Source organism: Bidens hawaiensis, unplaced genomic scaffold, assembly GCF_021521415.1.
Source record: "Bidens hawaiensis isolate Kalapana, Puna unplaced genomic scaffold, B.hawaiensis_p1.1 tig00044327_1, whole genome shotgun sequence".
NCBI lineage: Eukaryota > Viridiplantae > Streptophyta > Magnoliopsida > Asterales > Asteraceae > Bidens > Bidens hawaiensis.
This window is the reverse complement of record NW_027497886.1, coordinates 109,209-122,680: the sequence shown is the minus strand read 5'-3', so window position 1 is coordinate 122,680 and position 13,472 is coordinate 109,209. Positions and strand designations below refer to the sequence as shown.

Sequence of the window (13,472 nt, the reverse complement as noted above, 5' to 3'; positions counted from 1 at the left end):
TTCATTTTATCAGCTATATTTCACCTGGAAATCGTCCGTTTATCCCAAACAATTTCCAAAAACTCCACAAAAATTCCTGAATACTCAAATTATGTCCCAAAACAATCTGTATCAATTCCAAAATGTAAAAATCTCGTGCAATATTCTTTTCGGCCCAAATTCGTCTATAAAAATTCACACGAACGCATATGCACAAAACACCTTTAGACTTCTCCAAATGATCCCAAAATTCATATGTGATCAAAGTACATTAAATATGAGTTTCCAGAAAAATTTCATAATTTTTGAAGCATTTTAACTATTTTTCCCCATTAAACATCCCAATTCGGTAATAAATTCGCCAAATATTTTCGGATGGTCGAAAAATTACCAAATTTTAACAGGAACTCAATAACATGGTCCCTGATGTCCCTAAAAAATTTCAAGGCCTAATAATATGCATATCACAATCTTAAACTAAACAGCCCGTAAGCGAGTGTTTCGGCGTTACCTTAGCGGTTTTGGTTCGTTTCCGCCTTTCTAATCAACTTTTTAAGCTCTTGTGCTCCTATGTAGGCTAGATAAAAGTCCTATATCACAAAGAAAGCAATTTTTCATCAACATAACAGCCCTTAACTTAGAGTTTCGGCTAGTGCACAAAAACGAACTTTTGAACCGTAAAAATGCCGTTTCAACCCTTTAATCCGTGTTTATGGCCAAAAAACTATCAAACCAGGTTCCTTACCATGTGTATGATCAAAACATGTTTATGGACCATTTTTAGAATTTTTACATGGTTAGGAATGATTTTTGGTAATTAAAACATGTTTATATGGTATTAATCAAGGTTAAACAAGTGTAAAAGTAGCTTATTTAAGTTGTTTACCTTAGGGTTTAGAAAGTTTCTGGAAATTTTGGTTTCAGCTGCTTGGACCTCAACCTTTTATCAACTAGAATGAATAAACATGCTTAAGGAATAAGTTTTATAAAAAAAATGGGGGTGGGGTGAGGATAGCGACCGGGAGGAAGTTTGGGCTCCCTTGGGCCCAATTTGGCCCATTAATCTGATTCTAAAGGCTCAAATGTGAAAGCCCAGGTCCAAGTTTAGTTCGGGTTCGGTTTTTGGCGCGAAAAAATTATCGGGTGCATTAAACAGTGCGAAAACGAGTGTTTTTTGGCTAGTTTTGTGTAAAATTATAAAAACATAATATATGTTTATAAAAATTGAAAATATTTTCACGGATCACTTAAAACATTTCAAAGAAGTGTTTGGTAAGTCTTTTTCGGCTTAACGGATGATACAATGCTTGGTTTGTAACTATCTTTCGCGTTTAAATCTATAGCTGGTAGTTAAACGAGCATGTTTTCGTTTAACTTGTTTGCTATCAAACTAAGGCCATATTACTAATATTTTAGCTTATATTAAACGTATATAACTTATAGATGCCCCCCCCCCCCCGGGATATCTGGGTCATAACCCGACCCGTTCGGTTAATCGTTCGTTTGTTACGCAAAAGCGTTTATTTGCTTAATCGGTAAATACGTACTGAGGTGTACCTTGTTTTGGCTCAAATGTCACAAATAAACTCTTAAATAAACCCTTTTTTAGTGTTATGGAGTTGTTTCTTCTAAATCTTCTAAATCTAATGTATCATAACTATCTATAATATATAATATATATAAATGAAACCCCCAAAATCCTACGTGTCGCGATGTGGTCGCTCCCCCATTTAATGGAAGCCACCAAATTGCTTGATTTTTAAATGGAGACCTTTCATTGATTTAACCCAAATTCATGAGTATGGGTCTTACCAAAACCAGAAAGTTCTTAAACGGTTTATAACATCTCTTTAAATTAAAAATTAATCTTACCAATTTATTTTATATGAAAATCCTATAAAATAAAGACATAATAAAATTTAATATCCAATTTAAAAAGAAAAAAATATTATTTACAATTAATAAACAATTTTATAGTAAAAAACATAAGCGGGTCATGGGTCACAAAACCCAGATAGCTTTTAAACGGGTTATAACATATCATTTATTTATAAAACCCTTTCATAATCAAACCCTAAGTATATTATTAACTTTCTTACAATAAAGAAAATTAAAATCCAAAAAATAAATATTTAGCAACAAAAAATGTAAAACAACCATTCTCTCAAGCCATCAGATTGCTTTATTTGTAATGAAGATTTCTTACTCATTTGACCCAAATTCATGGGTAAAGGTCTCGCCACCCAGATAGCTCTTATACGGGTTATAACATCTCATTATATTAAAAATTAATCTCATAAATTATTTGATATGAAAATTCTATAAAATAGGGGTATACTAAAAATTAATATCCTATTTTATTTAAAAAAAGATATTGTTTATAATTAAGAAACAATTTTATAATAAATAAAATAAACGGGTAATTGGTATCACCAAACCCAGATAGCTTTTAAACTATATTATAACATATCATTTATTTGTGAAACCATTTTATCATCGAACCTCAAGTATATTAATTATTAATTTCTTACAATAAATAAAATTAAAATCCAAATATACAATATATAAATATTAAAAAACAAATAATGTAAACAAACCCCGTAATACGAGGGATAAAATCTAGTTAGTAATCTATATATCTATTAAAAAATTCATTTTGCCCGATTCTTATTGGTTCCATTCACTAATTTTCATATATATCTTACAACCTTATAATTTATTACCATTTAAATAATTCAAAATATCTTTGTAACTGTTTTTCTTTCCCCTAAACTTTAACCCTAGAAATTCTCTGAAATTAAATCTCAGCATTATAACATAACAGTTACAGTGTGGTTTCTCTCTACGCTTCCACTCCTTTTCTCACGCTCATTTTTCTTCTTCCCTATAACTCTCATTCACAACATCTTTTTCCTTAAATCGTGATGTCCACCATCAATTCATACTTTCATAGTCTCTTCCTAAGTCGTTCAATTAACAAACAGGTAATGGTTTCTTATTGCCTCTATTCTTTTACTTTTCCAAACCCTAAATTTAATCTTTTGGTCATCGATCAATTAGCCAATGATTCATGTCGCTTACATTGTTGCTGCATAAGTTTCATATTTTATTACTTGTATTTGCTATTTTACTGATTTTCATTCTTTTTAGTTCAATCAGGTACATCGTTTTTAACAAACATAACATTATTCATGGACACTAGGTTAGGGTTTCTTCATTTTCTAGCTCTTTTTGTTTTTTTAAATGAAGAAATGAATAAATATAGCATTATTCATGGGCATGAGGTTAGGGTCAGGATTGACTGGATAGGGTTAACAAAGTAGAAACCGAGCAGCTCGCCAACAAATATCTTATAGGGTCTGGAAGGATGCTAATGGTATTAAGCAGGTTGAAGTTACTCTTTTAACTTCATTTGGTTAATAAATTTTGCTTAAGAATATACATTTGTTTAATTTATTTAATGATAGGTTGATTTTATATTCTTAGCCCCACATGGAAATAATAAAACAAGTTCCACACTCTTTGATCTTTTTCTAATGTAGTGTTTTATGTTTGTCATAAACTTCCTGATGTGTGCTATTTTGATACAGTCTTCAATTAAAATGCTTTTTAGTTAACTAAACAGGATTTTATCAATATAATTATCTGAATTTTCTAATATTCGACTACTTGCGGCCTACCAAGAGACTTCAGGTTTGATCTTGGTCTAGGTAAGCATTATCAATCACAATTGAAATTTTTTTTAAAAACCTAGAAACTATATTGGCTTATAATTTATGGGCTGGAAAGTTATTAGGGACAAAAGTTATTAGTTAAAATTGCATGTGAATATTTGAGAAAATAAGTGATACAGACGAACAATAATCTTGTATTATATCATTAAATATTTTATTGTAATTGTGTAATTGTAAAATCTTCATGTTGGATTCATCATACTTACAACGCCCTCCTTGTTCTAGAGCTTCATTATAATATATATGTTGTATATAAACAACAAAAAGTTTTTGTTGTAACTGAAAATTCGATTTTCAAAAAAAACAAAACAAAAAATTAGCCGTCGGTTAATGCTTCGGTTCGGTTTTTTCTGTTCGTTTTTCGGTTAATTTGGTATCGGTTCAGTTAATTCGGTTTTCTGCTCACCCCTACATTCTACTATATAACTTCATTTTTTGTAAGTTTTCTTTCCGTATGAATACAAATTGCAATTATAAATCATATTGTCGTCTAAAAAATGTATTCAAAAACATCTTGTCGTTTTAAATGACATGTCAGTACTTGACGATTTCTTTATTTCCGTCCATGTCGTACACAGATCAATAACCTAGTATTTTAATATAGTATTTGAAATTTATCATCAAAGAGGTTACATTAATATTTGTACTTTTTTCTTTAAAAGTTATAGGTGTTTTTTTTCCTTGCGTATTATAGGAATTAGTCTTAAATAACAGTTGCTATATTGTAAATCGCGTATGCTTTCAGTCCTTTATGTATCCTACCGTTTGTTTTTGCTCTAAAACTTTCCGTAACACACCGAACGGATTCCGACTAAACAACATTGGAGCTGGTATACCGATTCCGACTAAACAACATTGGAACTGGTATACCGATTCCGACTAAACAACATTGGAACTGGTATACCGATTCCGACTAAACAGCATCAGAACTAGTATACCGAAAATGAGAAAGATAAAAGAGAGAATAATAACATTTTGCGTTGATCAATTTCAAACCCTAGAATTAGTTGTCCATCTTCTACATCAACATTGAAACAAATTTACTTGCCCATCTTTACAAGCCCCCACCAAAGATTACATTCCAAATGTCAGCTTATAGGTGCTAGACAAACACCAAAACCCCTTCAGTTAGAATCAACAACAAGTTTCTTAGCCACTAACCGGATTCCCGCATTCTGTTGATAGTCATACGGATCTAAAGAAAAGAAAGCATCCACAAATGAACCTGGACAAATCAACGATTCCAGTTCCGCCACATCACACCTACTAAACACGACCCGCTGTATTGATGATGCTTCTTTCTTGTATATCTCTGTGACCCATCTAACACCATCTCCTCCTGCTACAGTAGGTAATCTGTAAAACATAACATAGTTTAACATCCTTTCAATATTATTATATATGAAGCCAATACTTTTATCCTAAAACAAAAGGACTTACTGCAATCTGATGGTAGGCGAGTTATAAAACCCGGGCTTTCGGCTCACAACAGGCCTCCACTCAGAGCTGCTATCAGAATCCACAAACCGCTTAGCAATATTATCACACGCATCAAGAACACCACAGACATTTGGAGACGCATCAACCACAAAACTTAACCGAGGCCTGCCCGCATGATCAACAAATCGTGTGCTTAACCCAAACCGTACTTTTAGCGCATCACATCGGATCTGCAACGGTGTGTCTCCATGGAGTATTTGAATCTTTTGAGGCCCACGAAAAAACGGGACTACAGTTACAGTAACAGAAGGTATTGACACATCATCAAGGTTAACAAATTCAGTGCTTTCAGTGATGATGTTAGAAGTATTGGTTGCAGATGATTCTTCATCCATAGATTCATTTGCTTCAAGGGGTTCGTTTTCTATTTTGTCTACAAGTGGGCCTAGGTCAAATGGGTCGGGCTGAACATGACTCGGATCAGGTTCGTTTTCAACTGGTTCTCCAGCACTAGATGCCGCTAGTGAAAAGATTAGATGAGAAGGTGGAGAATTATGATGGTCAATGTTTCTACTAGATGAAGGCGGGCTAGTGCTTGGGCCGGTTCCGTCTACAGCAGATTTTGAATTACTGCGGTTTCTTGTTGTAGCATTTGGAGAAACCCAGCTGTTTTCTGTAAATATATCGGGTAGGCACGATTCCTACATGAAGGGGTAAATTGGTCGTTTTACAGGGTTGTCAGAAATTCATAATCACAAGTGAAATACTCAAATGAACTCAAATTGTTGAGTGGAAAAGTGAGAATTTACCAAGAAAAGAACAGTTGCACAATACTTGAGAACTTCAAGATTCATCCGAACATCGTCTAAACTCCTGAAATTTGTTGAACTAAATATTAAGACCCAAATGAAAATAATATATATATTCATGCCAATTAGTAATAGAAAAAGTCAATAACATATGTTCTACTTGACCTGTTTTTAATCAAAGGGTTGGCAGGTTTAATATGTTAAGATTAGACGCACACGAATGGAACACGAAAGCAATTAACGAATAAGGGAGTTAACGTGGTTCGACCTAAACTAACTTCCGTCCACAGGCGGCAACCAGGTATTCTTTTATTTCAGTGATAATCGATTACAGGTACACCGAGATTACTATATAGAGATTACAACTAAGGTTACTTGATAAAAAAATGCGGACAATCGAGCAAGGGCCGACACACCCAACCCGTCGCCCTTCTTGCTATCTTACTTGAACCCAGCCCAACAAGGCCTTCAAACCCAACATTATACACCTCTCAACCCGTTTTAAATTAGAATAAAAATACATATTCTATAAGGTCAACCCGACACACCATTAAAAAAACAGTCATACCTGTGTGATTGTTTTCCAAGCCCAAAATAATTAGCAAGAGTTGCCATCTAAACAAAGATAGGAAGTGTAATTAGCTTTTAATTTAACAAAATTCGCATATTAAAAAAAAAGATCATACCTTCATGTCACCAGCTCTCCTTCCAAACCTTTGTGTCAACAAGGCCAGTGAATCAATGATTCCTTTCGGCTCGGGCGGCGGGCGGTTAATTTGGGCAAACGCATCCCTTAACCTCACGCAATCAAACCTAGTTATATTATGACCCGCCCAAATCCTCCCTAAACACACCACACATCAAACCCCCAATTCAATTAATACAATATATAACAATCAAAACCCCAATTCAAGATTGAAGCTCAAACTTGTAAATTACCATGCTTAGCTAAGCAGTTAATGCGGAAAAATATTATTTGAGATATCAATTGTCGCGGTATGATATGCAAAACACTAGAAGTTTAAAATTAAGTTTTAAAACACTTAGGATATATCGTTAATATTAACTGTGACCGATATTTTAACGGCATAGATTACCGTGTAAGATGTCGTAGACGTTATCGGCGATGTCAGAGAAGGTGGGGGCAGAGACGACGGCGTCGGGCGTGATGCCGTTGGCGCGAACGGATAATGTGGAGATGAGTGAGAGATCATGTGGCTTGACTAAGGTTTCGTAGCTTTGGAGCTCGATGAGTTTTCTAGGGCAGACGAGTATGGATCCGAATTCTAATATGGCGAACCCTTGGCCGGGTCGGGTCGGGACGGTGGTTTCTAGGTCGAAGAAAGCTATCTCTGATCGATCTATGCTTGACACCATATTTATTTATTATAAATTATTATCTCAATAATAATATTATCTGAAATGAAGCTGAATAGGGTTTGGATTTATTTATAGACAGAGGTAGCTTTGAAGATAAGTTTTGTCAAGAAGATAGATAACGTGTGGTTTTACGTTTCGACCCTTTTGTAAGAAAGTGGTGTTTTAATAAACTTTTGATAACTTAATTTTGACCATTAATAAGTTGTCAAAATATAATAAAGTAATCTTATATATATAAAAGGGAAGAATAAACCGAAAGTTACCTGGGAATGAAGTAAAATGTAAGATGGTGAACAAGGCAATGTGGAAAGATGTTTTTTGTTTGTTCATGTTATGAATGTATTCATTATCCAAACAATCAAGTTTTGTCATAAACCATAGCCACAAGCAAACACCATCGGTTTGTTGCTAGTTGCTACATTTATTTATGAATAACTATAAAATAATAAGAAAAGAACATCAATGTCGATTTTACAACGCATGTATTAAGTTTAGAATTATAAACATATAGATAGTGATTATAGATAAGAAAATTGAAGCATGAACATGTAAAGCAATACAGTATAGTACCAGTGGCGGATCTAGAAACTAATTTCAGGGGTAGCATAAAAAAAAATTTTAAACGTACATTAAGAATTTTTTTTTACCGGTTTCGCGTTTACGGGGCCTGACTACATTTCGTGCTTAGCGGAGTCCAATAACGCGTTTTGCTCGTGCAGGTGTCTAGTTACGCGTTTGGCGCGTCCCGGGCTCGGCTTCGTGTTACAAGTGTACCCGCGCCCGGTTAACCCATTTGTAATGGCAGATCAAAACAAGTTGGTTTATAATTGGCGCATCAAAATAACCTAAACTTGTTTACTTAATGATTTTATTGATATCTTTCGATCAGATCAAACACGTATTGTTAATGAGTAGTTTTAAAGTTTACTCAACAAAAATATTGATAAACACAGTATTTAATTAAATAAGAAAATAAAAGAGTCGCACATGCTTGAACTTAAAGTTTGAATATTTAAAGTTGGTGATAAACCAATGTCATCGTTTTCTTTTCTTTGACGTTTAAAAAAGTTGCTAATAAGAGGTTGTTTACTCATCTTCAAAGTTTCCTAAACAAAATTTGAACCATAAACCTAATATCAATTCCAATTTACACATAAAACTGAAGGCTAAATCCCTAATTAATTCCAATTTAAATATAACCCTAAGTATCTAATCAATTCCAATTTAAACATAAACCCTAAATCCCAAATTAACTCCAATTTAAACATAACTCTAAATCCCTAAATACAAGAAATCTTACCGGAAAGAAGAGGTCGGAGGTGGAGTGGTTGAGTGAGGTCAGGAGGTGGCTGGTGGCGGATGGAGGTGGAGGTGGCGGCAAGTGGCGACAGCCATGGTGAACTGGTGGTGTGTGGTGAGCAAAGTCTAGAGAGACAGAGAGCTGTCGGCTGTGTGTCTGTTCTCACAATATCCGGTATTTTTTTTATTGTTAAACTTAAAAAGATTATTTAGGTTATTGGGTTTTTGGCTTGGGCTTTATAATTTACGTGGGCTTTTGTTGGGTTTAAGTATTAAATTGGTTGGGCTTAAAATACATAGGGTAACGTTATCTTTTTTTCAGGGGTAATAAAACACAAAAATCAACCAAAAAAATTTCTTTTTTACACCAACGGCGAAACGTTGAGTGGTCATTAGCTAGGTCCGCCACCAATTAGTACCTATATATCAATTTACCAAAGGGAATTTGATATATTTGAGGTGTTATAAGATGCTCTATCTCTTGGAGGCGACGATTTGAGGCTCGTGTCCGATGGTGGACATTGGTGTAAGAAGCAGATATGATTTTTATAAACACCGGGGGGGGGGGGTGTTCAAGCTCAACAAGTAAATTAAATCTTTAGGTGAAAACTGGTAAATTTACAATACGTATAAAAATTTCCAAACGAAAACAGATAAATTTTGTTACTTAGAAAAACAAGGGGGACCGGAAGCAGCCTCTCTATCCTTATGGGGTAGAGGTAAGGCTGTCTACATCTTACCCTCCTCAGACCCTACTATAGCTTTGCTATTGGTGGGATATACTGAGTACGATGATGAGAAAAAACAAGGGGGGGGGGACCACTCGGTTTCGCCAATGCTTAAGCCATACATACGTAATGTCCCTTGTTTAATGTGCGAGTCGTGCGAACACACAGAAACCAAAACATATGTATTACGGGGCCGAAAAACAAAAGTTACTAATAAATAAAATACAAACACGTGTAAATCAAAGTTGCTAAGCAGCTCTGATGCTGCCTGCTATGCTTCTTGCACTATTGCACATCACCAATAGTTTCTTCTTTTATAATTTTCTTTTTAATAGAAAACTAAAGATAAACTTAAAACCCAACTAAAAATTTATAAAATAAAAGCCTATGTAGTTCAACTAATTTAAAGTATAAATCATATTGTCCTTTTAACCTAAAAATAGACTCATTATGGGTCATTTTCTTGTTCCTATTTAAAAATAAATTTATATTTAGGGTCTAGTTTTTCTATTCGGTTCATTATGGGTCATTTTCTTGTTCCTATTTAAAAATAAATTTATATTTAGGGTCTAGTTTTTCTATTCTTAAAGGGTTCATTAGGGCCTATGAGTTTTCATAGATCGCCCTATATTTTAGGGTCATTTTTTACCATATCATCACCTTTTGTAAAACGCACATGCCCTTGTAAGTAGAGGTGCACAAAAAAACCGGTTCCCGAACCGGTTTGGCGGTTTAAACCGGAAACCGGTTTTTAAAAAAACCGGTTTTTTAAAAACCGGTTTGACCGGTTTACAAACCGCCAGTTTGTATATCGGTTTTAAGTTTTAGAGCCAAAACCGGTTTTGAAACCGGTTATAAAAAAAACCGGTTTTTTTTAATAACCGGTTATAAAAAAACCGGTTAACCGGTTTTTTTATAAACCGGTTTTTTTATAACCGGTTAACCGGTTTTTTTATAACCGGTTAAACCGGTTTTGACCGTTGTCTAACGGGCATATAGCCGTTTTTTTTGGTTTTTTGACCGTTTTTTATGGTTATTTAAAAAAAAAAAACCGGTTAACCGGTTAAAAACCGGTTTTTAAAAAACCGGTTAATAAAAAAACCGGTTTATTAACCGGTTCTAACCGGTTTCTAAACCGGTCCTAACCGGTTAGACCGGTTAGGGTTTTGAGATGAAAAAACCGGTTATTAACCGGTCCGGTTATTAACCGGTTCGGTTTTTTTCCGGTCCAAAAAAAACCGGTCCGGTTAATAACCGAACCGGTTTTTTTAAAAAAACCGATTTGTGCACCTCTACTTGTAAGCACTCATAATGCTCCCAGGGGATGGTGTAGGCGTTTCACCCACCCATATAATGCACCATTATACGTGGCCTTAGCGAGGTGCATAACGTCCAACAGTACCAAATCAAATGGAGTCAACCCACAATGCACCAATCAAACTTTTTTTTCTTTTATTTCATCTCTAGTTGTCCCTCAACGCATAGCTAAAGGGTTGGTTAGTTAATGGATTCTTGTCTACGTGACATTAAGTCGTTGACGTGACACTTCAACCAGAGTTCTCTAGTTAACCCACAACACATCGTCTAAAACTTAAGTGGCAGAATACACTCTTTGAAAATTTAATAACCACTTTTTTGTCATTGCTTGTACAGAAAATATTACCAATTAACCGAAAAATTCAAAATAAGTTACAATCTTCCTATAACAATGCAATGCATGTCAAACTGAAACATCTTTGCCACAACTTATAATGCACCTTACTATTAACCTACATAACCTTGTAATGTCTGGTAAACATCAGGCTTGTATCCGCTTAACCGAGCTTCAACCGTCACCAAAACAAGCATCTCATAGATCAAACATTCACGTTCATGACAAAAATCACCCGCCAAAAACTCACGAACCGATTCACCTATCTGCACCCAACTCCTTCCAGGAGCCTTTTTCAGTTCCAACTCAACCATCTTTTCCCTCATATTTGCAACGTCTTTCCACCTTTTCGCACCAGCATACACGTTCGACAACAATACCAAATAAGCAGCCGATTTATCATCATCAAGATCCAGAGTAGCTAACTTTTGACCAATTTCAACAGCAAGATTCACATTCTTGTGAATTCTACAACCACCAAGTAACGCACCCCATATTGCATCATTCGGCTCCATTGGCATCGTTTCTACAAGCTTAAGAGCTTCGTCCAAGAGTCCAGCACGGCTTAGAAGATCAACCATGCAACCATAATGCTCGATTTTGGGCTCGATTCCCCAAATCTTGTTCATGTTTTTGAATATATCACGGCCTTGATCAATCAAACCGGAATGGCTGCAAGCATACAGGACAACTAACAAGGTTATTGCATCCGGCTTTGAACCATCATCTTGTGTGTTTTTCATACATTCAAAGACATTTAATGCATCTTTGCCACGGCCGTGTTTTGCAAAACCGGAGATCATGGTGGTCCACGAAACCGTACTTTTCAACCGCATAAGTTTGAATAACGCATACGCATCATCAATAACACCACAACCAGCATACATGTGTAAGAGTGCATTATTCACACGAACTGTGCGTCTTTCATTCGTTATATGCCAGTTTCGGTCAATGTAAGAATGAATCCACCTCCCCATTTTCAAATCACCAATCTCCGCACAAGCAGATAAAGCCGCAACCAAAGTCACCTGATCCAGTTCCACATTCGACTTCAACATCTCACGTATCAAAGCCAACGCTTCCGTACACCCCCCGTTGTGCGCATACCCCGAAACCAACATCGTCCAAGAAACAATATTTCTCTCAGGCATCTCATCAAACAGTCTGCGCGCACCGTCAACATCCCCACACTTAACATACCCAGAAATCAGCGTATTCCAAGTCACCACATTTCTCTCGCGCATTTCATCGAACACCTTATGTGCATTCTTAACTTCACCATAAAGATTTACCAAACTAGTTTGAACAAACAAATTCGAACCAAACCCACCAACCAAAACCCTCCCATGAAACTTTTCCCCTAACCGAACCAATTTCCCACGCGCACACGCGCTGATCACGAACGAATAACTATACTCGTCCGGCTTTACACCGGACACAAGCATTTCATCAAAAAGGTTAATTGCTTTAACGGGCGTATCGGTCCCGGAGAAGGCTCTAATGATTTGATTCCAGGAGGTGATGCTGGGGTTATTGATTTGTGCAAAAGTTTGGTGGGCTTGATGGAGGTAACCCGAACGAAGATACGATTGAAGCAGCTTAACAATGATGAAGTTTTTTTGGGTGAAGTTGTTTGTTATGATCTGGGTGTGGATTTGTGAGGTTTGTGTTATGGTGTTTGTGTATTGGAAGAGATTAAAGAGGTGCCGTTGGAGGAATCTTGGAGTTGTTGGGTGGTTTGTGGTGATGGCGCGAAAAGTTTCTTCAACAAACATTTGATATTTGGATATGAATTGGAAAAAAAAGCTAAATTTATTTTGAACAGGCGACCGAATCTTTCAAATTCAAATGGGCTAATGATTAAATTCATTACATCGGGATACACTCGTCTTTTGATTCGGAGAAAACCCTCACCTAAGACCAATGTACCTGAACACCCGTCCGAATGCACGATAGTGATGTGAGATAAAACTTGTTCAATTCAAGAGCCCAACTAGTGAACGGTACCTACTCGAGTCACATGGAAATATTAAAAATTATACAGGAAATAATATAACATACACCAAATTATTCATAAAATTTGATGAGGTTTTAATCTAATAAATGCTTGATTTGTAAATTTGTTAAAAGAAGTTGGAGCGTAAACATGTTTTTCTTCGTAGCCAAGGAAGGAGTCATTCGTGCCACAAATGCTTGATAACGTCCTAATCACCACGACCGCACCAAAGGCAGGGATAATAAGCCTTAATGCCTACCATCTCCACTATTTGGTTGGCGGGTCTTATGCCAACAAATCATCATTTTTCTTTTATTATTATATTCTTTTGTTTCTATTTTATTTTATTTTATTTTATTTCAATTAAAACTTGTTGCCTATGTTGTAGGAAGTTGTATATTTTATTCTTAACACACAACACATAGCCTAATAGATCTTTCATAATCTTGCTTCTAA

General features: G+C 35.5%; 1 protein-coding gene and 1 pseudogene across 1 annotated transcript; both read right to left on the bottom strand.

The window, feature by feature from the left end:
• Positions 1-4,837: 4,837 nt before the first annotated feature.
• LOC143594929 (protein NEN1-like) lies at positions 4,838-7,344 on the bottom strand. The gene is made up of 6 exons (XM_077074110.1): positions 7,060-7,344; positions 6,649-6,806; positions 6,531-6,577; positions 5,963-6,026; positions 5,154-5,854; positions 4,838-5,069 (listed from the first exon to the last, which is right to left on the bottom strand). Exons 1-6 carry the CDS (start codon positions 7,337-7,339, stop codon positions 4,838-4,840), a joined length of 1,482 nt encoding a protein of 493 aa, XP_076930225.1. The 5' UTR covers positions 7,340-7,344.
• Positions 7,345-11,083: 3,739 nt separating this feature from the next.
• LOC143594928 (pentatricopeptide repeat-containing protein At2g20540 pseudogene) lies at positions 11,084-12,795 on the bottom strand (annotated as a pseudogene).
• Between the last annotated feature and the right edge of the window lie 677 nt (positions 12,796-13,472).

What these genes read in the sequence shown, in the direction of transcription:
- LOC143594929 (XM_077074110.1), bottom strand. Translation starts at nt 7,339, where the DNA reads ATGGTGTCAAGCATAGATCGATCAGAGATAGCTTTCTTCGACCTAGAA. An exon ending in GGAGAGCTGGTGACATGAAG is followed by an intron (nt 6,578 to 6,648) that starts GTATGATCTTTT and finishes ATCTTTGTTTAG; the next exon opens with ATGGCAACTCTTGCTAATTA. An exon ending in GTGCAACTGTTCTTTTCTTG is followed by an intron (nt 5,855 to 5,962) that starts GTAAATTCTCAC and finishes CCCTTCATGTAG; the next exon opens with GAATCGTGCCTACCCGATAT.